We start from the raw sequence: 27257 nt of genomic DNA on the forward strand, positions 1-27257 counted from the left end.
ATGCCGTTAGTGAACGCGTCCCACGAACCAATTGCACCACAATTGCATCAATTCACTTTCGGCACAATCAATTACCTTGTTTTTATAATTATGTTAAGTATATCGCTTTTAATTGGAATTTATTTTGCATTTTTTGGACATGGCGCGGATAATACCGAAGAATATTTACTCGGCGGTAAACGTATGAAAAAATACCGATTGCAATTTCACTCGTGGCGAGGTCAGTGGAACGCTGTTAAAATCATTTGGAACTTTTTTAAAAAACGTTACAAATTTTAATAAAATATTTACTCTCCACTTTGTAATTCATAGTCAATTGTCGGCAATTTCAATTATGACAATACCTGCTGATGTGTATTCGTTTGGTATAAATTGGTGTTTAAATGTTTTCGCAATGATAATTATTATACCGATACTTTGCTGGGTTATAATTCCAGTGTTCTACAATAACAATATATCGAATTGCTACGAGGTGCGTTATACGTAGATACATACATACTTGCATAAAATTTCTTAACTTAATATAGGCTCCTATTATGAGCATTTTTCGATCTTCGATCTTCGCTGGCTATCGAACATCGAAAATCGAATTTAAAATTGGTATTATGACATCTAATCTCTGTCGAAATTTTCGTTGTGTATCTAATTTTGAAGCGAATAGAAATTTGTTGTCGACCCTGTATCGAATTAGAAGAAAATTGTTTAAAATATAAGTTTATTGTGTTTATCTTCTACTTTTTTGCAACGTAATAGTAATTTCAAACTATTTGTATTAATCGTATTTTAACGAATTTACTTGCAAATCCTCTTATTTGCAACCTTCTGCTAAGTTTGAATCACTAAACTGTTGAATAAATAAATCCAATATTGAATAATGCAAATTGGCCTTTATTAAATTACTTCACAATAAATAACTCTACAATTTCCCGACAGATAGCGTGCTTAATTGAAACTGACTCTAGCGCCTCTATCTGTCGCTGCCCTTTATACTCTTTGATTCCCTCGTTTGCATCTTCTAGGCGCTTCCATTTCCAGAATTTACTAGTTGGCCATCAGCTATCAAATTTCTCAGCTGTAACTACAATTTCACAATTTTATAGCTTCTCTTATTGCATACTTTCGGGAGTATCTCAGATATATGCATGTGCTTGTGCGTTGCTTCCCAGCTGCGTATACGTACATATGTGTAGACATAATGATTAATTCGTTTATGTAGATACATAATGATTGATTTATGAATGTGCATACAGGGCGCTGCTTAGCAACGGCTTAGAGATGTCAGTACCACTTAGTGTTGCTAATATTCGTAACAGTATATAGTGTAGGATGCTTTATTTTTATTAAAATTAATATCCACACAAAAATTATTTAAAAGAAAATGTTATATTTTCATGATGCAAAATTGAATAATAATGAAAATTTTTGAAAATAGTAAAATCAATATTGAAAATTAAAATATTGTAAAACATATTAAAACTACAAAGTTCAAAGTAACATAATAACAAAGTTAAATAAAAATAATTTATTCAATATAATTTAAGAACCCTACATATAGGTTCAAGTTAGTGAATACAAAACAACTGATTGGAAGACTGATTTCATAAATTGGATAAAATCCGTTTATAACAAAAGAACTTGCAGAAAGGATCAGGTGGAAAAAATTCCGAGTGCATTCTCGTACCCGGTGATCAGTTGAGACAATCCCTAGCGCAAAATTGTTGGAATAGACTTGGTTCTTGTGCATTGTTGCAGCCATTCATCTTTACTGGATAGCAAGTTCATGAACGCTTCTATGGTCATAATGAAGTTTAGTTGTTAACACATGTAATAACATGTTCAGAAAGTTACAATGTTTAGAAAGCTACAATTGCGCGTTGAAATTCATTTAAGCGTTTTATACTTCTGGCTAGTTCCAGTACTTAAGCTTTTTTCTTCATAATATTCAATTATTATGTTTTCTAAGAGAAACTGAAAAGAAAGAAAGAAACATTTCCTGGCATATTGCTATGGCACCATTTCGAAAACCGCCACGTAATCATTATCACACAATTTCGTAATGTTATCAAAGGTTTCACCAAGATTCGAACCGCGAATCACACGATGAAACTGCAGTTGCCTTAACCACTAGGCTATCCTGCTTGTATTTGTTTCCTTGCTTATTTCAGTTTACCTCCTTTCCACACTAACAACACAATTGAGACATTCTGTCTCTATATTAATTTATGTATTATGTAGATTTGTTTTTGTAAAGTTTCTTTTCGTTGCGAATGAGAAGCTTTGTAAACTCGGGCTCAGTTTTACATATTTATGTTTGTTTTGCCAGGGTGGGATCTCCGAGGAGATCGCGGTTAGGTTCTCTCCTCAAATATGTGACGTGCTACGTTTTAAATGTTTACTACAAATTAGTGGGACTCCAAACGAATCTGTAAAGACTAGTGCGCAACCCGGCTACCCTCTATTTATACGTACACCCCACATACTCAATGCTGCCCGTATATATTACATCACATTTCCTTGCTAAAAACTGTTAATTCGATGCTAAAGCCTTTCAATTCCATTATTATCTTGGGTGGCTTCAATCTGCCGCACATATTTTGGTGCATCTTTAACCTTAATATCTTACCGATTTCGTCAAAGTCTTCCAACAATGAATTTCTCGACTATATGGCCGAAAATTGACTTCACCAGATCAATAGCCAATGGAATAAATTCGGCAAAGTATTGAATTTAGTCTTCGTGGAAGATGTCTCTAAATATTCAATTAGTCGATGCGAACCTATTGTTGAACATGAAAATGTTTACCACCCTTCCCTCAAAATAGTTTACGAATTGGTAAGTAATGCTCGGTGGCCCGCGTGGTGTGGTGGTAGCGTTCTTCGGCTACCACACCGAAGATCCTGGGTTTAGAAACAAGTTTTTCAATTTGAAAAAAAAATTTTAAGCGGTGTGTGATGTGGAAAGTATGTCGAGTGTATTTGTGCTATGAACAGCTTATCAGTAAAAATTCTGCAAATGCCGTTCGGAGTCGACATAAGACATGTAGGTCCCGTCTCGCCAGTTTTTATGAAAAATTAGAAAGAGCACCACGCGAATGGGAAGAGCAGCTCGGCTTTAAATCTCTTCGGAGGCTATTGCGCCATACATTTTTTTATTAATAAACAATGCTCGTAACTGCGGCAATAAATGATACAACTCCAGTTATCGCTTCGATTTTGCGAAATCCGATTTCAAAAATTTAAATCGTAATCTATCTCGAATAGTGTGGCCAATATTTAATGATGACATGGAACAAAGCGTTTCTCTCTTTAACAACACCATTTACTGTCTTTCCTATACTATCCAAGTATAGTTCATTAAAGAGATAAAAAATTGAAAATAGTAAAAAGTCTCGGTCTTTCAAGTTGTTTAACCATTACTTACAGTACTCGATTCTACACCGTAAGTATTTTCAATTGAACAAAAAGTATTACAAATCTTATCCATGCAAAATTAAAAGAAATATAATTTATAACCTACTGAATACCCATACCATCTTGATTCATTAATATAATTAGCACTCCATTTATATCTTCAGAAGACTTATTATCTTATTTAAAAACTCTAAAATTATCATATATGTACATACGGCCCTGACAGGATACCGACACACTTTCTTAAAAAATGTGCTGCATACATCTATCAGCCGCTTACAGATTTATTTAATTTATCTTTGATATATGGCGTTTTCCCAACAATCTGGATGGAGTCTTTTCTTATTTCGCTTCATAAAAATGGTAGCAGGTCTTCAATAGAAAACTACCGGGGCATAGCAAAGTTATCCGCTATCCCAAAGTTATTTGAAGCTATTGTTGCCCATCACCTAACGTTCTAAATTTCGCCCATAACTGCAAGTTCGCAACATGGGTTCTGTAAGGGCAAATCAGGCATCACTAATTTTCTGGAATTTACCACTCACGTTTCTAATGGGTTTAGAAAAAGTTTTCACACCGATGTAATTTACACCGATTTAAAGTAATATCTATCAAGTAAGGAAGTCTAAGTTCGGGTGAAACCGAACATTACATACCCAGCTGTACACTTGAAATGCTGTTGTTGTTTGTTTTGTGAGCTAAATAGTGTTACAAGGCTGCGCAGTAATACATATACATATGATTCTATTCTGAACTAATTTTTCTTCGAGTTATGGCTCCCGTACCCTCATTAGGGTAGGCACCTTGTCGTTGGTGTGAGGGCTTAGCCGAACTCCATAGCGCCCGACTATGAGGCGGAGCTGTTTAGGACTGACATCTACGCCGTTTCGCCTCATAGGAGGGCGGCGGGATGTCGGTGACCAAGAACTGCCAACCCCCTAATCCAGGGTGTTATGCGGACCGTGCCTATTGGACGATTTGCAGCCAGGGGATAAATTCGGCTGTATTCGAACGGAGCCTTCCCGACACCGGGCCATCTCGGGAAGTATTTATGGCCTTACCGCAGTAAGGGGCGCTGCTGTGGCGGACGGTTCTTTCCCCGTATATAATACTGGACCGCTGAGCCCGCCTTGTCGGGCAGGTGGTCGTACGACCAAGATGAACAACTCATTACCTGAACGTAATAAGGAGGATGTAAAGAGGAGGACTGAGTCGCAATCCAGGGACGACAAATACGAATTAAGCAATGCGTCGGACTCGGGGAGCGAGAGTAGTGCTGATTCAATGAACTCCGTGTTGGAGAAGCACACAAATGAAAACGGAGTAGAAGAGTGGAGAAGGGTACGGAGCAGAGGAAGTAAAAGAGCTCTCTCGCAGTACCGTGCAGCACTAAGAATTGTACAACGCTTGGGAGCAGTGGTCGACCCAACAGAAGTGGAGAGCGAGCGCTTGGAATGGGCCCATGAAGCGGTAGAAGTAGGTCGAAGGCAGTTCAAAAGGTTTGCTGCGAGAAACCCTCGGTTCTGCAACCGGTACGAGGAGGAAGAAGCGTCGAATGGCAGAATGAAGAGGCACCGTTCGGCAGAAGGCGACAAGCCTGCTTTCAAGAGGCAGAAAGGACCCAGTCCTAGAGCCGCGAGGCAGGGCAGTCGCATAGACAAGACAAGTAGGCCCAAAGCTGTAAGACAGATGGGTTCCAATAGCGAGGTAGCAACTACCTCGAAAGCTGCCAGTCAGAGGGAAGTTCCAACTACGGAAGTAGGAGATAAGCCAAAGGGAGATAACGCTAAGACTCCGGCTTTCTCGGAGGCGCTAAAGGGAGTTAACGCGAAGACTCCAGTGTTCTCGGAGGTTCCAAAGGGAGATAACACTAAGACTCCTGCTTTTCCCGAGAAGATGAGTGATGTGGCAAAGCAGTCACTGACTGTGGCGCTGGTTGATCGTAGCAGTCCGTTCGGACAAATGACTACTGAAAGGTGGAGATCTGTGGAAAGGGAGCTTATTAGCTTAATACTTAAGATGATGCGGGAACAACCAAGTAAGCCCCTTCCAACCTTTGATTCGGGGGGATGGTATAATGGTGTGAAGATGATAGCGTGCGACAACATCGCGAGCTTGCGGTGGCTGGAGGAAGTCGTTCCAAACCTCCAAAGGCAAGGCACGAATGCGCGGTTTGAGGTGGTGGATAAAGCGCAAATCCCCACGGTACCAAAAGTTAAGGTATGGATACCATGCGTGATGAAGTCGGAGGATACACTGCGACTTCTGCAGAATCAGAATCCGAACATACCGACACAGGATTGGAAGATACTTACTGTATCTCGGCCTACCGAGGATGGTCAGTTCTACATCTTCCAAATAAACAAGCAGGCGGAGGATATTTTGTACACGCAGCTTGGCAAAATGTCCTTTGGCACTGGCAAAATTTACATGCGACTCAGGAAAAGAAGTCCCGAGGATAAAAATCCTAACACGCTGGAAGTGGGCGAAGTCGAAAAGGACCTCAGAAGCCTAAGGGAAAAAAGACAGGTGGAGGTCCCCGACGTCACCGCGCACGTGCTAGAAGAGGACCAACCGCTAAATGGTGCTGTGACTCGCACAGAGGAACACACGGCACAACATTCACGAGGGGCTGAAGGGGGCTTCGAATACTCTAAACCAAAAGGGCAAGAGGAGGACGACGACGTCAAGACGAAGGTGCTGGAGGGGGACAAACAGCCCAATGGTGCTGCGAGTCCTACAGATAAACCTCCAACACAGTAAAGTGGCGTCAAGCGAACTCCTCCTAACCCTTGAGGAGGGTTCGTTTGACGTGGCGCTGATCCAGGAGCCGTGGCTCTCATCGGGAGGAAAGGTTTCTGGACTTAGCGCGCGCGGATTCGGCGTTTACTACGCACAAACGGAAGGACGGGTGCGAGCTGTAGTAATGGTAAGGAAACAGCTGCATTCATATATGCTGCCTAATTACACCACCGAGGATCTCGTAGCGGTGGCCGTTGAGCAAAAGAATAAGCAGGCATTTATCCTGGCGTCCTGCTACATGGCCCATGCTGCGGAGGTTCCACCGATGGAGTGCAAAAGGCTAGTACAGGAGGAAGGGCGCAAAGGGCGGTTGGTCATAGGCGCATATGCAAATGCGCACTACAATGCGTGGGGAGGAGCAGATACGAACGAGAGAGGCGAATCTCTATTTTGTTACATCCTGCAAACCAATTTGCAGATAGCCAACAGGGGAAATGTTCCTACATACATTGGTCCAACATCCAGCAATGTTCTGGATATTACATTGAGCTCCGAGCGTGATATATCAACGTATGATTGGATGGTTCTCGATAGACCATCCTTCTCCGACCATGCGTATATAAGCTTCAGCATCCCACTAAAGAGGGTAGAGAAGGGAGGAACCTTTAGAAACCCTAGGGCAACGAATTGGACTAAATTCCAGAAACATGTAGAAACGAAACTGGGACAACCCAAAGAGGTTGCTAATGTAGAGGAACTGGAGGAGTCAAATGAATTCCTAACAAGGACGCTTATGACTGCGTATAACAAAGCTTGCCCTCTAAGAAGATTCAGAGGAAAAGCAAAGCCGCCATGGTGGAGCAATGAGCTGAGTCTTCTAAGAAGACAGGTAAAAGAAATGTTTAAACTCGCAAAGACCGCGGAAAGCGAAGCGTGTCGGGACGAGTACAGGGATCTACTGAGGATCTACAAGCGTGAAATTACCAGGGCGAAGAGAAACTCATGGAAAAGTTTCTGTACGGACATAGAGTGCTCCAGTGAAACAGCACGGTTGAAAAAAGTCCTAGCAAAGGGAAACATAGTCCAGGGACTAATAAAGAAAGAGAACGGGGAATGGTCACGTGATAGTGAGGAATCCCTTGAGGTCCTTCTCGATACACATTTCCCATCGGGAGACGGTTTAGAAGAACCAGCAGACATCACTCACACTTCGATCACGGAGCTAGTGGTGCCGGGCTTGGTGACCGATACCAAGATCGAGTGGGCAGTGAAGACGTTTTCTAAGTTTAAATCGCCGGGCCCAGATGGTATATTCCCGGCCATGCTACAAGTCTCAAGTAGGGCGGTCGTGGAATGGCTTAAAATAATATTCGATGGGTGCATAAGACTGAATCATGTACCGCACTCTTGGAGAACTGCTCGTGTAGCTTTTCTACCAAAGGCGGGGAAGATCGGTCACGTGTATCCCAAAGACTATAGACCCATTAGCTTAACATCATTTCTGCTCAAAACCTTTGAGAGGCTGATAGATGTGTACATAAAGTCCAACGTGGATGAAAAGCTGCTCTCCACAACACAGCATGCGTACACCAAAGGCAAGTCGGTAGACACCGCATTGCATAGGGTGGTAATAAGCATAGAGAAATCCCTGGAATATAAGGAGTATGCTCTAGGAGTCTTCTTGGACATTGCCGGGGCTTTCAATAATGTTACAAAATGGGCGATTATGGATGGTCTTAATTACATTAAAGTACATCCTGCCTTAATCAGATGGATCGGCTGCATGTTAAATTGCAGAAAGATTACATCACAATGGGGATTGTACGAGGCCACGAAATCAGTGGACAGGGGCACGCCGCAGGGAGGGGTGCTAGCACCTCTGCTGTGGACACTGGTCATCAACCAACTGCTCAGGCAATTCGATGAGGGACCCGTAAAACTTACGGCTTACGCAGATGACGTTGCAATTGTCATAAGTGGAAAATGCCTTCCAACGATTAGTTCTTTGATGGATCGGGCGCTTCGGGATATTCATACCTGGGCATCTAATGTCGGGCTGAAAGTCAATGCGGAGAAGACGGATATGGTCTTGTTTACAAAGAGGTACAAGGTCCCAAATTGGACCAGGCCTAAGTTAGGAGCGGTGACCTTACAGGAGAAACCTTGCACAAAATATCTAGGAATCATCCTAGACAGTAAGCTGTCATGGAAGCTCAACGTGGAGGAGAGGGTCAAGAAGGCCTCAACGGCACTCTATGTATGTAAAAGATTGCTGGGGTGTACGTGGGGCCTATCGCCCTCTCTTTCTCATTGGGTTTTTACAGCGATTGTAAGCCCTATTCTATACTATGGAGTTCTTGTTTGGTGGAAAGCCACACAAAAACAACATACCTCAAAAAATTAGAGGGGGTATGCAGACTATCGATGCTTTGCATTACGGGAGCCCTGAAAACAACCCCGACGGCTGCACTGTATGCCATTCTGCACATTCCACCTGTAGACCTGGTAGCAAAGAACAAAGCGTTAACGACAGCAACCAGGCTCGATGCTTCGGGGCAGCTTGAGCGCCGACCATATGGCCATAGTAGTATAGCGTCCTCAGTCACAAGACGAACAGACTACATGATTCCCTACCTGCCCTTTGAGGGAGATCTTAAGGCCACAATAGAGTTGGACGGTTGGCGCAAGGGTGCGCAAATGGCGGACGAGGCGATACATGTGTACACCGATGGTTCCAAAATAGTGGAAGGAGTAGGGTCTGCGGTATACTGCGCTGATCCGGAATTAAGCAGATCCTACAGGCTGCCGGATTACTGTAGCGTTTTCCAAGCGGAAATATTAGCCGTAACCAAAGCAGTAGAAACCCTGGAAGAGAATAGCTTAAGCTGCAACCGTGTTAACTTTTATATTGACAGTCAAGCAGCAATTAAGGCAATAATCTCGCATAGCACAGCATCTAAATGCGTGTTAGAGTGTAAGCAGTCTCTGGAGAGAATCGGGACAGGGAGAAGCATACATCTATATTGGGTCCCAGGGCATATGGGAATAGATGGGAATGAAAAAGCGGACGAATTAGCTAAAAAGGGCGCATCCCTTGAAGCTTGCTCCGTAGACGTCCCAATTAGATTGGGCGAGATTAAGCGAAGGCGAGAGGTGCACATGATCGACCAAGCAGAAAAGACGTGGGTTCAAGCGCGGGGCTGTAAAGTGTCGAAGATTATGTGTAGGTCTTACAACTTTAGACTAACACAGTTGCTTCTATCATTAAAAAGAGAGGACTGTAGACTCATGACGGGTATTCTGACTGGACACTGCCTTCTGGCGTCACATGCCTTTAAATTAGGCTTGGTGAGTGATAGCAGGTGTAGGAAGTGCGGGTTGGAGGAGGAAACGATCGAGCACGTTCTGTGCTCGTGCCCTGCACTTGCCAGGCTAAGACTCCAGCTATTAGGAGTGATACAGCTGTCAGATCTAGAAGCAGCAAGTGACTTAAGTCCTAGGAAGCTTCTAGTATTTTCCAAGAGGACGGAGTTATTTTATAACATAGGTCCTGGTTTTTGATAGGGTTTTTCAGTTTGGTCGAAAAAACAAACTTCTGGTAACACTACGGACTCAATCAGTCTATGTGAGGTCCTCATGGACCGGCCAGTTCAACCTACCTATGGCTCCCGTAACATAGAAAATTGCTTAGTCATAAAAGGAGCGGTGCCACGCACATTTTTTAAAATTTGAAGTTTTTCCGATTTATTGTTATAAATCCACTTGGAAAATGAAATACCATTGATATAAAGCGCTTTTTTGCAAACATATAGCTTATTTATTCGTCCACGACCCTTTTAAAAATCTTTTATATAAAAGTAGGCGTGGTCCTTAACCGATTCCCTATAATAAAGGCAACCTCTCTGCCGAATTTTGTTACGATAGGTTTAACGATTTTTGATTTATGATTAATAATATTTGTAAAATTGATTTTATCACAAGTGGGCGCCTATTTTAAAAAATATTTTCAAATTTTCATCAAGAGTCTCAATATCAGTACACACGTCAAATTTAAACATTCTAGGTGTATTATTTACTAAATAATCAGGGCTTTTGCGTTTTCCAAAACGTTATATATATAAAAGTGTGCGTGGTTATCATCCGATTTCACTCATTTTCAATACAAATCTATTCTGGGTCGAGATAAGCTCGTGTACCAAATTTGGTGAAGAAGTCTCAATATTTACTCAAGTTAACGAGAGACAGACGGACATGGCTCAATCAATTTTTTTTTTTTCAATATTGATGATTTTGATATATGGAAGTCTATATCTATCTCGATTCCTTTATACCTGTACAACCAACCGTTATCCAATCAAAGTTATAATACCCTGTGTACAAGTACAGCTGGGTATAAAAATACACTTTCAGGGGCCATCAATGTTTCTTCTGGTGTTCCTCAGGGCAGCCATCTTGGTTCGACTCTGTTTTTGTTGTTCAAAAATGATGTAACCAACACAATAAATTCAAAAATGTTGATGTGTGCTGACGATGTAAAACTTTTCAAGGCATACGAGTCGGTTGAGGAACATTCCTTGCTTAGAACGAATTTAAACCACTCGGTTACCTGGTGAAATGTAAATTATATGCCGCTCAATCTTAAACAATTTTAGCTCATGTATTTTTCTCGGATAAATTTCCTACCAGCTTTATATACAGAAAACAACTATAGTCTGGAAATCTATATATATAAAAGAAAGTGGTGTTAGTTACACTACGCATAACTCAAGAACGGATGAACCGATTTGACTGAAAATTGGTGGGGAGTTAGCTTAGAAAGGAGACGGACATAGGATACTTTTTATCCCCTTCTGGCTAGGGTCTTGAGATTAAAACATGGACTTGGGTAATCCTGGGCTGTGTTTGTACAATATGGGTATCAAATGGAAGCTGTTTATGAGTGCTTTGATAAGGGGTATTTGTCGTACCCCTGGGTGATTAGGGTCTCGAGATATAGGCCAAAACGTGGACCAGGGTAATACTAGGATGTGTTTTTACATTATTGGTATCAAATTGAAGCTGTTGATGTGCGCTTTAGTACAGAGTAATTTATACCGCTGGGTGACTAGGCTCTCGAGATATAGGCCAAAACGTGGACCCGGACACCCCTAGAATGTGTGTGTAATATGAATATCAAATGAAAGCTGTTGCTGAGAGCTTTAAAGTAATTTTCATTGTGATATTCGATTTAGTCGCATCAACCCGGCAAAACTGATAAATATGTATGCGAAGCCTATATAAAGACATGAATTAATAATACCCATATACCTATTTACATACGTCCTATTCGATTTGCTTAAAATTTGGTATATAAATTTGCCTATGTTCGTATTTACGATCCCTTTTTCCGGGAAGTAGACCAGAGAGGGCTGGGAATGGGATTAGGACTAGGACTGGAACTGAGACGCGGAGTGGTACTAGGACTGGCACTCGGAAAGGGAGTTGAACAAAATACATACCACCCTCTTGAACTTGAGAGAAGAGAAAAGAGAGAAGGAGGCTGAGAAAGAGATAGAATGAGGAGAAAGGAGTGAATAAAATGATTAGGAAAAAGTGAGGAGGGGGTGGGGGGAGCCAAAGTAAGATGGAAAAAGCTTATTAGAATGTATGCAGATAGACCAAATTTAGGGCAGAACAACGTCTGCCGGGTCTGCGTTCCGGTTGTAAATAATATTGATGACTTAGAAGTCATAATGGATTTAAAACTTTGCTTCAAAATTCATATTAATGCTACAGTCAATAAAGATAAAATGTCTTTGCATTTGTTAAACGGTAGTTAAAAGGATTTAACGGCGCTTACGGAACTAAAGCTCTTTTTACAGCATCATCTAGGCCAATATTAGAATGCGTCTGAGTAATGTGAAACCCGCGTAATCGAGTCCATGCAGACAGTTTCGAATCACTACAAAAACAACTTTTACTACTTGCTATACGAAATTTTCAATAGGATTTTATATAATCGTCCACCTTATACTAATCAATTTAAGCTTATCAATCTTCCAACACTTGGTAGTCGAAGGGAAATGCTTGGTGGACTATTTATGACTAAACTACTAATTGGATAAATTTAAAGCCCATTCCTTCTGAACGAAGTGATCCTTTGTGTTCCCCCTCGGACTACGAGACACTTCAAACCTATTCTGCTGAAACAATGTAGATCTAATCTCCAACTAAACGAACCTTTCCGCTGTTTGTGCCAAGATTATAACTCCCACTCAAATACATTTGATAGCTCGGACTGCCTTTTTTCTAGTAAAAGAACTGTCCTCACCTCTCTTAATAATTAATGAAATGCCTTGCAGATGCCGTTCGGAGTCGGCATAAAACATGTAGGGCCAATTTTTAGGGAAAATCAAGAGGAGCACGACACAAATTGGAAGAAAAGCTCGGCCTTCGATCTCTTCGGAGGTTATCGCGCCTTACAATTTTTTATTTATTTATAATACGTTTGATTCTGTTCTATTCATTTAATCATTACTGTTAGCTGGTGATATCTAACTCTTCTGTAGCTGACAGTTTCAGATCCCGATCTTGTTAGTGTGAATTTGAAATCATACCTAAGTGACTTGCCTTCATATGGAAGTGCTTCTTCTTGCACTTTCATATGAATCGAAATTGTTAGTAAGGGCATATGGGAGTGCTATGAAATTTTTTTTATATTCAAAGTGTGATTTGTATCTGTGCTTATTCTTCAGGGCAAAATAAAAACAAAAGTGTTATAAGTGTATAGGGGTTGACCAGCTCTGGTTACAAGAATAATTTTCGTAAAATTGGAGATAATGCTAAAAAACATTGCAAATTTTTCCTCAAATGAATATAAAGTTATATACAAAAATTACATATACAATCTTATAGCAATTTCATACAACCCGCAGAAATAATTAGTAAAATGTTCTACATTAAAGGCCTTATTGAATTAAATCTCCCATACAAAATACAAATTCTTAATTATCTTATTATTGCTTTATTCAATTCCTAATGGAGGCAAAAGTCTAGTACGTTCTGCCTTGTATTTCGTAACAAAAAAAATCAAAAATAAATAATTTTCAATTATTTACGAATATTAGACCAACATTTTAGTTTTGCAGCATTTAGAGCAAAGAATTACACGGCTTTTTAAATAAAATTAAAGAAAAAAAAACTTTTTTAAAAATAAGCTTTTATTATTGGTTAATAAAATTAACTAAAAAGTAAAAAATAAATTGACTAAAGAAATATAACACTTTATAAGTTCATTGTAACCTTTAACAATAATTAGGCTTTTTCGTTTGCGACAAAAAACTTCCACATTGTACATAATTATATATTTTTAACTTTAAAACTTTATACCTTAATTATTGAATCTTACAGTTTATATCACAGTCCTAATTGTTCTAATAAAAGCGTGTTACATCGTGATAGCAAGAAAAGGAGGTCCTAAATGTTCTTATTATACCATCAAAATTTAACACGCTCTTTATTAGAACAATTAGGAATGTGATATAAACTGTAAGATTTAATAATTTAGGTGTAAATTTGTAATGTTAAAAATATATAATTATATCCAATATGGAATTTTTTTGTCGCAGACGAAAAAGCCTAATTATCGTTAAAGGTTTCGATAAACTTATAAAGTGTTATATTTCTTGACAGTCAATTTATTCTTTACTTTTTAGTTAATTTTATTAACCAATAATAAAAGCTTATTTTTAAAAAAGTTGTTTTTTTCTTTAATTTTATTTTTTTGTGACTTTGCCTATGTCGCGTTCAGTTTACAACTACTGATTGCAGATCCCTGCTCTGTGGGTTAAATCTGTAAAACAAAATCAAGTCCGCAGAAAAGTATGCAACATTGAGCGATAACAGCCTAACATCTACGTTCGTTGTATACACACACAAAGCGAAGTTACCTCGTTCTTGAGCCGCTGTAGGTTATTCACCAACCCTCTAAAGAAAGAATTTAGGCTTTTATTCCCTTGTGAACACAAATCTTTACCAATAACTCTGTTATCGATTAATTTATCATATTCTAGTGACAACAGCCAAGTGAAAGTAAATAAAAGCTTATAATAACAAGTAAGAAATCCCAAGTTAGGGTGTAACCGAACATTACATACTCAGTTGAGAGCTATGGAGACAAAATAAGGGAAAATCACCATATAGGAAAATGAGCCTAGGGTAACCCTGGAATGTGTTTGTATGACATGTGTATCAAATGGAAGGTATTAAAGAGTATTTTAAGAGGGAGTAGGCCATAGTTCCATAGGTGGACGCCATTTTGGGATATCGGCATAAAGGTTGACCAAGGCTGACTCTAGAATTTGTTTTTACGATAAATGAAAGGTGTTAATGAGTTATATCAAGAAGAATTTCCGAGCTCTAGGCCACACATATATATTAGTAATAAAAATGCAATTGATTATACCATATATGTTGTGCTTATTTATTTTGTCGATATTTCGATTTAAATTAGAAATCATCTTCAGGGACTTGTGAATGCACCTTATCGACTGGGCTTTTGATTTCGTCCTGCAGAACTTTTTCATTTTCTTCTACCTAATATGAAAAGTGTCACACCCATTTTACAAAGTTTTTTTCTAAAGTTATATTTTGCGTCAATACACCAATCCAATTACCATGTTTCATCCCTTTTTTCGTATTTGGTATAGAATTGTGGCATTTTTTCATTTTTCGTAATTTTCGATATCGAAAAAGTGGGCGTGCTCGTAGTCGGATTTCGGCCATTTTTTATACGAATACAAAGTGAGTTCAGATAATTACGTGAACTAAGTTTAGTAAAGATATATCGATTTTTGTTCAAGTTATCATGTTAACGGCCGAGCGCAAGGAAAGACGGTCGACTGTGTATAAAACTGGGCGTGGCTTCAACCGATTTCGCCCTTTTTCACAGAAAACAATTATCGTCCTAGAATCTAAGCCCTACTAAATTTCACAAGGATTGATAAATTTTTGTTCGACTTATGGCATTAAAAGTATCCTAGACAAATTAAATGAAAAGGGGCGGAGCCACGCCCATTTTGAAATTTTCTTTTATTTTTGTATTTTGTTGCACCATATGACACTGGAGTTGAATGTTCACATAACTTACTTATATACTGTAAAGATATTAACTTTTTTTTTAAATTTGACTTTAAAAAAAATTTTTTTTAAGTGGGCGTGGTCGTTCTCCGATTTGGTAATGAATTATCGGGTTTTTCCGATTTTTCGAAATTTTCGATATCGAAAAAGTGGGCGTGTTATAGTCCGATATCGTTCATTTTAAATAGCGATCTGAGATTAGTACCCAGGAATCTACGTACCAAATTTCATCAAGATACCTCAAAATTTACTCAAGTTATCGTGTTAACGGCCGGACGGATGAACGGACGGACATGGATCAATCAAATTTTTTTCGATACTGATGATTTTGATATATGGAAGTCTATATCTATCTCGATTCCTTTATACCTGTACAACCAACCGTTATCCAATCAAAGTTAATATACTCTGTGAGCTCTGCTCAACTGAGTATAAAAATAGGCACATATTCGGTTAGGTGCAACATCTATAAATGGTTACGCATGTATTTTATTTTGACGGCCTTTAAAGCTAAGGGAATAACGACTGTTATCCATTTTAACTATTTTTTGTAAGCGTCGGTCCATTTAATTCGAACAACGGTAGACAACGCTATCGCCTCGTTTAAAGCACTACAAAAGCATACTAACCGACTCTTTCAACTAATCATAAAGTGTTACCATAAAATATTTAAAAATTATATTATTTGTTTTTTCGTATTTATTTTAGTATTTGGAGTTACGTTTTAATCGGAGTACACGGCAACTACTTACTTTTGGATTCTTAGTTACATTGTTTTTAATGGTACCAGTTTTCATATTCATACCATCTTTAGCTTTTTCGCAAGGTAAATATGTTCATGGATTTTTCGTTTTGAAATCACTCAACATGTTCCACAAATTTTACCGTTATTCTTCTGCTTTCGAACATATTTACGCCAACCGAGTTATCTATCTGTTCTGGAAATCGTTTAAGTTTCCAATTTTGATTTCGGCAATCTAAATGTTAGTGGTTTTAACGCAAATAATTGAAATTTTTCTTAATATCAATAAAAAGTTTAAAATTTTGTTTTTATTTCAAATACATATACATATAATTAAAGCAAGGTAAAAGATAAAAGTAATTGAAAAAGGAGTTTGCAGTTAATTAACAAAAAAATATTAAAGAAAAAATTTAAACAAATGGAGTAATAAAAAAGTAAATTATTAAAATCAAAAACCATTAATAAAAAATGTTGCTCAAACTTTTGAATTCATCGACCATCCCGCCCCCACCCCCTAGTTCCATGAGGATCTTGGGGTCGCCAAAGCCTCGTCTGTTAGTGAAACATGATTAGCCTCGCGTAGGTGAGGTTGACAATCGGGTTGCAGAAGCTATGCATTGCGCTTATCAACCCCCTGAATTCCGGTTGAGAAATGCTTTTAGTTTACAATTTCGGGCATGTTTAGAAAAATTATACCCAAAGCCTGCAATCCGTAACACGTTGAGAGAAAGTGTATCTTAAAATCTGCAGTGTGTGGCAGGACGCCCCTGTAGTAAGGGCAAGAGTGTGATATTTTTCACGGTTTTCAGTATGCTAAGTGTGGCAGGGCGCCACCTCCAATGACATTTCATTTATTAAAAGAAATATATATTAGCACAATAAGATCATGTATGATCTTTTATAGTACAACAGACATTAAATAACATGCAAGCTTTAAATTTAAAACATTAACCTAACCTATTTAAGGTATATAAAATAATATATGATGGAAACCAAAACAGATTCATAACAGATATGCTCATTACAATTCAAAAAGAAAAAAAAAAAAGTTTAAAATTAGCAAATATTCGCTCAGCTTACGAAAAACAATTAGGAAAATAAAAACAAACTTAGTATTAAAATCGGTTATATGTAAATATACAGAAAGCCTGCAGTAAGCCATTTTCGAAAACAGAATTGCTAGTTGGTTACCAGAATACTTAAAATAATAATCATGCCAATGTTAAAAGAGAATATAATGTGTACAGGGTACAAGAATTCTCATGCTTACTGTCACACCTGCAGTACTATAGGGATTTTATAAGGCAACAAACAAAAGAAAAAAGAAAATCGCGAGTATTGTTATTCCGGTAACGTTTTTAAATCGCTCGATTTTCAGAACGGGCCAATGTATATGTTTTAACAAAACCAACGCTAGTTGTAAATTTGTCATGAAATGAACTGATAGAAGGGATCATGCTGTATAGTATTCTACTAGCTGATTACAGACTAGTTTCCATAGATTTCTAGATCACCTTTTTTGTATATCGGTGTCAACTGCAACTCAATTGTTTCACACCAACTGAAAGATTGCGAAGATAACGCGCTTTATGAAGCGGTAACACATACCGCATTCCTGCGATGTAAGTGATATTGCCTACATATATCACTTTTTTTTAGAATAGAATAGAATTATTGGAGGCGACTTGTAGGTCTATTGTGCCGTCAATCCTCTTCACAGTGTCTCATCAAAGCCTACCACCCTCAGAAAATCGAGTTAGCACTCGGCTTCATGGTGCTTATCTTTAACTTGATTGAACCGAGTAATGGCACCACAACCGAGAAGGATGTGCTCTGCAGTCTCAACAGTATTGTCGCCGAACCTACATATGCCACTGGAAGACACGTACAGCTTATGCAAGTGGGTTTTGTTTATTGGACTTTCAAGGCGATGACATCACCTTCGAATGCACCTTAAACCCGAAATGCCTCCAATGTTCAAAATCACCAAATCACTTGCCAACTGCACCTGAAGAAGAAACAAAGTAACTTAAAAAGCAATGAGGGAAATCCCCGCTTAATTCATACAAAAAGGCAAAATTGGTTAGTTCTTTTTGTTTCAATAAATAGTACAAAGCAAAATACCAGTTTCTTTGAAACCTGCCAACAAAAAAGTATAACTTTGAGAGAAGGTAATATACGAAGTATGTACCGTGCAAAGAATAAAACATGCAAAGTTGGCAATTGTAACTTATTGAGTCAGATTTTCGTTCGGTTTGTGGAGACATGGCTTTATTTCTCAACTGCCTAATTTAGCTAAAGAAACATTTATTGCCAAGGGTTACTATCCGCTTCATTTTTATTATGTCATTTTCCACCCTGTCTGAAACCTTGTTTAGTTTCGAACGACTCGGAGAGGTTCGTCCCAATTCTCACTGAGCTAATGGTGTTGCTCATCTTCCGTTTACACAGCCGTATAAGTTTTGCGGGGAAGTCAAATTCAGACATAACGGCATATGGGCATAAGGTCCAATCAGCCGATTCACAGTGGGCGTCAATATTTCATACAATACGCTTGACAGGACGTTATATGAGATATTAAAAAGGATGATGTCGCGAGAGTTGGCGCAGTTTGCAGTCGTCCGACCATATTTTGCAAAGAACGTGCATCTTACCAACACCTCGCAGCCGTATTTGAATAGCTCAGCAGGCAATCCACCAACGCCCGTGACCCTTCAGGTTATTGCTTGCTTTGGACGTGTCAAATTTCTATTGATAGTCATAACTAACACCAACTGAATCTTAATCGGCTTATGGTACGCCTCACATTTTTAGAAATTTCACGCGCCCAACGCTTTTATTTAATTGTCTGATCAACGCCCTAGATTGATGAGGAGTGTGATGACTAGTACCTAAGACCTACTTAATTATTTTCTAGCTTTTAGTATCATTATTACTTAATGTAAGTAATGTTTTCACTAAAACCGTTTAACATAAAAAAAAAATTTTATTATTTTTTTTTAATTTTTTTAGTCGTTATTTAATTGCCTATTATTTCTCATTCTATTTAGTTCATTTAGTGATTCATTATTACAAGGACTCTTACCTGAAAATTTGTTACAATATAAGTCCTCAATACATAATCCTTCCAAAAACTTTGCTCGACCCGGCGCCACGTATGGTTGTCCCTCCTCGATCTCCAAAGTATTTTGATGTCACTTCTACCGGACTGTATGTAATATTTGTTCCAAATATGAGCCGAATCCGACCACAAATACGATATTTTATTCAAATCTCGATCCTTGCGCCACCTGGCGGCGATTTTTTCATATGTCGCTTTCTATTCAAGTTTGTAATGTGTTCCAATTGTGAGCCAAATCGGACCACAATTACGAGTTTTTGAAATATTTCGATCCTTGCGTCACCTAGTGGCGATTTTTTCATAGATCGCTTTTTATTCGTGTATGTATTATGTGTTCCAAATATGAGCCAAATCGGACCAAAAATACGATTTTTTGAAATATTTCGATCCATGCGCCACCTATCGGAGTTTTTTTTAATCTTATTATTGCATTGTCATCGGGTTCTGAACTATATTCCAAGTTTCAAGCTTGTACCTTTCGGGAAGTTACTAAAATTTTAATTACAAAATTTGTGTCGACCGACCGGCCTGGCAAGTCAAGCTAAATAAAACCGTTTAAAAAGAAACTAAGAAAGCAAAAATCTGGGCGCGATTTGCCTTTTTCTCATTTGGATTGTACATATATTATTTTTTATGTTTAATGGGGCCAAACGACTAATATTCGTAAAAAATTAAAAACCACATAGTATGTATTTTTAAACTTTTTCCTGTTTTATGAAATTCGAATGAAATAAATGTTTGCAGAGCAGGCAGAGCCCACCCATGTTTGTACTTTTTGATGTTTTAAAATACAATAATTACAAAAAATATACATATTTATATATTACCAAGTGTCCGACTTCAAACGCCGAAAGCCCATAAATTTGTTTTGTTTGGAAAAAAATGAGCAACTACTTTTTCCAATTACTCAATATCTTTAAAAAAATGGTTTGGTCCAGTGTAGTTATAACGCTATACAGTGTGCAACATATGTATATTGACAATATTGTATCCTTTAATTCAGTTTTTACTAATACATTTTTTATATCTGACTATAGTAACCGGTCTTAGCATACACTTAATAAACGCTGTTATATGCTCAATCTGCGTAATTTACACAATGTTGGTAAGTATTAATTTCACTTTTTTTTTCGAACATAGTTAAAATACCTAATAATTTCCATATCACACGAATGTCTTAATAGTCCCTGCAGGCAAAGGAGCGTAGCCACTGTTCCATCCTCAAAAAGCTCCTGCAGTTTACTCGCCGATGTTAACGCGCATATGTCTACAAATCCCCTGTACAACTTTTCTCACGAATACTCCCAGAGCCGTCTTATCCAATATTGTGGCGTATATGCTTCTACACCAGCTTCTACATTAGCGGAACGGGAACGAAAATTAACTTATTGAGTCAGACTTTCGTTCGGCTTGTAGAGACATGACTATATTCCTTAAATGCCCATTTTGTCTAAGGAAGCATTTGTTTCCAAGGGTAATTCTCCGATTTAATTTTAATATTATTCTATGTGTTAGTTTCAGTTTCCACTCTGCCTGAAACCTTGTTTAGTTTCCAGCGGCGCGAAGGGATCCTTAGCTTTTCTGACTAAGTTGGCGATGTTGCTCAACTCCACTTTTATCAGCTGTATTAGTTTAGCGAAAATCTGCTTTGTGGTAAATTTCCAAATCTGGATCCGCACTCAAAAGGTCCAACCATTTGGAAGGCTGATTCCATGACAGTTAGCGCCATTTGCCGCCGTACTTGAAGAGGTCGCCGTTTTCTATAGAATTCACACTGAAATCGAAAGGTTTCATATTTCACCAAATTTGTTGGTAAAATATGGCGATATTCTGTTGGCCAGTAGCTCAAGCCATTCACACTCACGTCTTTCTGCATCTACTTTTTTTCTCTTGGGAAAGACACACCGCTTCCTTCATCAACTACGGGAGTATTCGCCCAGCAAGGTAGCGACGAAAGGCATTTGATCCCAATGCGGTCTTATGACCGCGTAATTTTTTCGGTATTCGTTACCGTAGCAGATCTAATTGCAATGTTTTTTCCGTGACGGCTCTATGGGACCTTCAATAGTGTGAACGTCTAAAACGCATGCAGTTCACCTATAGCAACGTGGCCGACCTGGTTATGTGTTTTTCGAACAGGCGCTGCTTTAAGAAGAAGAATCAGTCTAATTCCATCAATAAATGTCGGGAATTGCTGCTTTATTTGTTTGGAAAATAATTTCATCGACACCTCATTTAATTTATGGTGCTGTCAACGCATCAAAGGGAAGCAACACTGCTAAAGCGTTCATGTATTTCAGACCTTAGTTCTTGAGCTTCTTGTGAAACAGCACATAACATGCTCAGTTTTGAGTTCCTGGCCTTCTCCCTCTTCAGCTCACTCTCACTTTTCCACTTATCTCTGCATCTTTATCCCTTTATCCCACCAGACTCTGTCACTCCCAACTCCGACGACTTCCATTTCCATTACGACAGCCACACTCATTTATATAGCGTGATTTTGGTTTGTCGATCAGTCCATAAGACCTAAGTCCTCTTGTTTACAAGAGTAATTCTACATTTGATATTTAGGCTGACTTTTTGGTTTCGAATGGTTTGGAGGGACCCTTCCCAATCCTTTTGTAGCAGATTGTGTTACTCTTCCAACTTTTCGGATAAATATGGGAAGCTTAACTTCATAGGGTCAATAATAAATTGTGAATATATTATAAATTTAATTAATCTTTTATTGGTGTATGTATGTTCAAATTAATAACTATTTCTATTAATTTACAAAGGGTGGCATTAAGGCAGTTGTATGGACGGATGTGGTACAGGCTGCTATAATGATCGCGTCCGTGACACTGGTTGGCGTTTTATGAGTTGTAAAAGTGGGCAGTTTAAGTGAAGTACTGAATATAGCAGCCAAAGGAGGAAGATTGGACTTTGAGTAAGTTTTGTACCTGGGCTTTGTTTAGTTTTTTGCTTTTTCCACTTTCTTCCAGTTTTACCTTTAACGCCACGACTCGCGCTACATTTTGGAACTGCTCTATCAGTGCCATCATCTTATGGACGGCTTATGTGGGCTTAAATCAGATTTGCGTTCAACGAATTATCGCGCTACCATCTTTAAAGCAGGCTAGACATTCGCTCATCCTTTTCGGTATTGGATTCATTGTCGCAATGTCCTTTAACTGCTTTACAGGCATTGGTAAGATCATTTTCATAATAAAGGATAATTATTTAAAATATGAACCACGTTGAGCGCAATTAGGCTTAAAATAAACGAAGCCGGACCCGAAACTGCATCTGGAAAAAATTAAATCTGAAGCCGAATCCACAATTTTCTTACTTCCTTAATGCCAGCGGGGACTTCGTTACACCGCCACTTGCAGTCTGCTCCTAGAAGAGTGAGCCTCGCATAGTGTACGTAAGTGTTTTCTGGCCCCAACTCTTTTCGGGTGTCGAGATCCTTCGTAACGTTACCAGAGTTCACTAAAGTCCATCTCTCAATGGTGATAGGAGTGTTGACGGGGCACTGACCTATAGGAATCCACGCGATGCAGCTCAGTACTCCCCAACTGTGGTAGTGGAGGATGACGAGGTGGAGTACTTCATGCTTAACTGCCCAGCTTTTGCACTGCGTGAATATTACGGTAAGGAGAAATTTTGAGGATGGATGTTTGCTTCATGCGGAAAGTATATCGTTGCTATGCAGAAATTCACTTAATGATCAGAGCTCAGTGTCCCCGTTAGTTTATAAGGCATCACGATGGAGAGTGAAAGTGTTTCAGTGAGCTGCTTCCACCTATTGAGAGCAGCGACCATTCAACTTAACCTAGTGGAACTTCCGCCAAAATGAAAATTTTTTATAAAAAACCATGTTATGGCGGCCACTATGGTGTGGTGTTATCCAACGTTACCCCTAAGATCTTTCATCGACGTGAACATCCAATGTTTGCGTAATCTGCTCCTTCCCATTGGCGCGAGGTGAAAAAACCAGAAGCACTATCCAACTTTTGCAGTAATAGAATAGGAGACACGAGTCACCCTGGCCCAACTTCGTTCTGGATACTGTATCAGGTTAAACTCTAACCCCAACATACGTAATGATTGTTTTGCATGCGATGTGTCCCTACATCTCCCAACCATCTCTTCCACTGTAATGTGGAACCTACGCCTCTAACTGCAACTTCCCTATGATGCACAACCACTGTTGAAACTACTAATTTCCTTAGAATTCCGTTAGAGGACTTTGATGACAATTTGTGAGAGGTCGAAGCCATTGAAAGGGCGAAGCACTGTTAATACAACAACAACATGTCTGCGCTGAAGATTTTCCATAAGGATCTTTTCGCTTTGCCAATTTCTTATTATAAAATTTCACTCACACGCTTCCGAATGATTACAAGCAGGTGGCTTTGCTTTAGGCCTAGATCTGCTTAGAGAGCCGGACTTATTTTAAGTTTTTACCAACGTCTTGGTTACGATGTCTTAGGTTTCCTCCAACTCTGTGGTATCAGGATTCCTGTCTAAGATTTTTTGGAATTCGGTCCAGTCCGTTGTAATGTCGGACCATTCCATGGTCGCAAAGTAGTTACCTGTCAAGGACCCTTCAATCATACCTTGATATACAATGTGTTATCAAGCCCATTACTTGATGCTGGCCCAACATATGTGACCCGTTCTATGAAAATTTGGCTTAGGCCTCAAAAAAGAAATTGCGAGAAACAGCTGTAAACAGCTGTTTTTTGAGTCATAAGCCACCTTTTCATAGACCGGGTCACATATAAAGGAACACTGCCGCTGTTAGTTACTTGTAATTCGTTCTACCGGTATTTGATAACATTTCTTACAGTGTATAAATACCTACGATCGGAACATGCTGGGATTCAAGGGGTTGTGTAGCGCAATATATAGCTTCTCCAACCCAATTGTCAACCTCACCTTCGAGCGGCGAATCCCGTTTCACTAACAGACGAGGCTCTGGCGACCCCAAGCTCCTCAGGGAACTTGGGGGTGGGGAGGGAGGGATGGCCTGAAGGTTTAATGTGGCCATATAAATCGTTCCCGAGATGGTCGGGCCAGCACCTTAATGGTGCTGTTACCGGAGCGTATCGGATCTGTATCCGACAAAGGACCATCATATCGATAACACTCCCCAAAGCCTTCGGGGAGTAACCTAATCGCTACAACAACAACAACAACAACATCGGAACATGCTTGTCTTCCACCCAACCAAACAAAATGAATTAGTCTTCCATGAAAAAATATGCCAGTCTTCAATGGGAATATGAAACGTACTAATTTTTGTTCGGGGCGACGAACAACGAATTTTAGGAAACTCTTAATTATTCTGCATCGTCTGCTATCGTTGGAATCAGTATAGCAAAATGTTCTTTAGTTACCACACTATCATGGTAGTAGTACCGCACAATTAAATTACTCGCTTACTTCACTTACAACGTTTTAAAATCAGCTGATTGATGCGTGTATATGTATGGTTGAGTAATATCCGCTCTTTATTGCTTTGTACATGCATGTGTGACTGTTTCCTTTTTCAGCGGCATAATGACGTATCGAAACTGCTAATATTCGCCACAGTACTATTTAAATCATTAAGAATGCTTTTTATGTCTTCTTCTTTATAGTTATGTACGCTCGCTATTACGATTGTGATCCTGTCATTAGTGGTTACGTTCAAAAACTGGATAAAATGATGCCGTTTTTTGTTCAGGACATCGCTGACCATCTCATAGGCATGCCGGGCGTATTCATCTCTTGTGTCTTCAGTGCTGCGCTAGCACCATGTCGGCTAGCTTAAATTCTCTAGCAGGCGTTGTCTATTTTGATTACATTAAACCACATATAAAACACACTGAAAGAAAAGCTAATCTGATTATGCGTAGCTTCATCTGCATATGTGGTGTATATAGCATTGCAAGCGGTTTTGTTGCAGTGAAATTTGGCTCCATATTGCAGGTGGTTTATTCCATTGGTGGCATTACAATGGGTTCGGTTTTCGGTGTATTCGTAATGGGCATGTTGGTGCCACGGGCGCATGGCAGGGTGAGCAGAAATTTAAAAAAATTTGTATTGGAGTTGGAGAATGTGATTATAATTAACCATACATACATTAAATGTTTTCATTGCAGGCCGCCCTTTGCTCTGTTATCGTTAGCATGGTTTCAATGATCGTAATTGTTATAGGTGCTCAGGGCCGTCTACACTACAGCACTTTTCCAACAACTGTCGCAAATTGTTCTCGTACTGATTACAAAACCGTTATTCTATTAAATTCCACATCTACAATTAACGTGACTCCAAAAAAATCTACTGCTGAAGGTTTTAGCATTTTTGATCTCTCATTTAATTGGTATGTCGCCGTAGGTAATGCTATTGTATTTCTTGTTGCCATACCACTCAGCTATATTCTGCCAGAAGAGAAGGACTATAAATTGGATCCGAAGTTGTTATCACCTGTGATAAGTAAATTCTATGATTTCGAATCAACGCCTACACATGATTTACCAGAGCTATCTAAACTTAATATGAACTAATATTCACCAAAAAATATTTACTTCTGCGAGACATATATCAAGTTGTAGGTGTAGCCCAGCAAACGAAAACTACATACTGAGAACTTGCAATAGACGCTCAAAATCTGGTGTAAAAATTCTGTGCTCAAAGCTCTACGGTTAGAAAAAATCCATTTAAATTGGGCGGAGATATTCTCTTTTGACCATGTCTAACAGCCAAATATCTGGTCTGCCATGAACAAGTTCAAAAGCTCATGAAATGCATGTAAAAGCATAAAATAACGGTAAACTCGTTATTAAGCGATACAAGTTGGGGAGCGGGAAGATTGTAGCATATGTTGATGACCTAGCTTTTTCTTACAGGGGCAAGTTCCCTCAAACTTTATGCGAGATGATGCAGGTAGTATTGCGAGAGGTTTCCCTATGGGTCCCCCAATGCTGCCTCAGAATTCCAATAAAGTTAAGCTTGTCATATATACCAAACAATACCACCGTTAAACTCCACCGTTAACCCCAGCGGGTTAGGGGGTCAGAATATACCCGCGGTAGGTATGCCTGTCGTAAGAGGCGACTAAAATACCAGATTCAAGGGGCTGTGTAGGGCAACCCTTCAGGTTGCCAGCGCAATATATAGCTTCTCCAAACCCAATTGTCAACCTCACCTATCCGCGATGAATCCTGTCTCACTAACAGCGAGGCTCTGGCAACCCCAAGCTCCTCATGGAACTTGGTGATGGGGAGGGAGGGATGGCCTGAAGGTTTAACGTGGCCATATAAATCGTTCCCGAGATGGTCGGGCTAGCACCTTAATGGTGCTTGATACCGGAACGTACCGGATATATATCCGGCAAACGGCCATCAACATCGATAACACCCCCAAAACCTTCGGCCAGTGTTCTTATCCCTAAAACAACAACAACAACCACCTTTCGTGCGGTTGGAGAACATAGTTCCAAATGCGGAACTAATTCATGATGGCACAATCTATTATAAGGGCGTACAATTGCTGGCGTATGCTGACGATATTGATATTGTTGGCCTTAACAAATGCAACGAGAGTTCTGCCTTCTCTGGATTAGATAAAGAGGCAAAAAATTGGTATTGCGGTAAATAAGCACAAAACTAAGTATTTGCTGCCATCCAAGAAAGAATCGGTGCATTCGCGCCTTGCAGCGAGTAAAAGCCCAAAGGCTGGCTAGGTCATGTTATACAAATGGGCAAAGATGATCCGATCAAGAAAGTATTTCCGTAGACATGAGGGGGAGGCTTCCACTGAGTTGGTAGAGGCAGGTGGAGGAAGACTTGACCTCCCTTGGTGCTCCCAATGGTTGGCGGTTATAACGAAACTGAGTTAGCTGGCGTGACTTGTTACGAAACGGCCAATCGCTTATACGGTTAAGCGCCAATTAATGATGATGATAATGAAGCAGATCCTGTTTACTCGACTAGATCTACAGCTTTAGGTGTGTCTCGAAAAGAATATGTTTTCACTATCACCCATTGTAAATGACAATTTCGGCTTGTAATTTCGACAAAGCAAAGCTATTAATGTTATTTTTTTTTTTAATTATGTATTGTATAAAGTTATATAAATAGAAAAGGCATGT

The 27257-nt window shown here is 39.2% G+C and overlaps 1 protein-coding gene across 1 annotated transcript; it reads left to right on the forward strand.

Annotated features, from left to right (window-relative positions):
* On the forward strand, positions 1-27257 carry Smvt (Sodium-dependent multivitamin transporter). The gene is given in 10 exon segments (XM_067760949.1): positions 1-187; positions 190-220; positions 313-472; positions 15978-16095; positions 20170-20237; positions 21910-22061; positions 22117-22322; positions 24763-24909; positions 24912-25180; positions 25267-27257. Coding segments are annotated over 10 exon segments (1743 nt in total). The 3' UTR covers positions 25672-27257.

This window comes from Eurosta solidaginis, chromosome 1 (genome assembly GCF_040869045.1).
Source record: "Eurosta solidaginis isolate ZX-2024a chromosome 1, ASM4086904v1, whole genome shotgun sequence".
Lineage (NCBI taxonomy): Eukaryota > Metazoa > Arthropoda > Insecta > Diptera > Tephritidae > Eurosta > Eurosta solidaginis.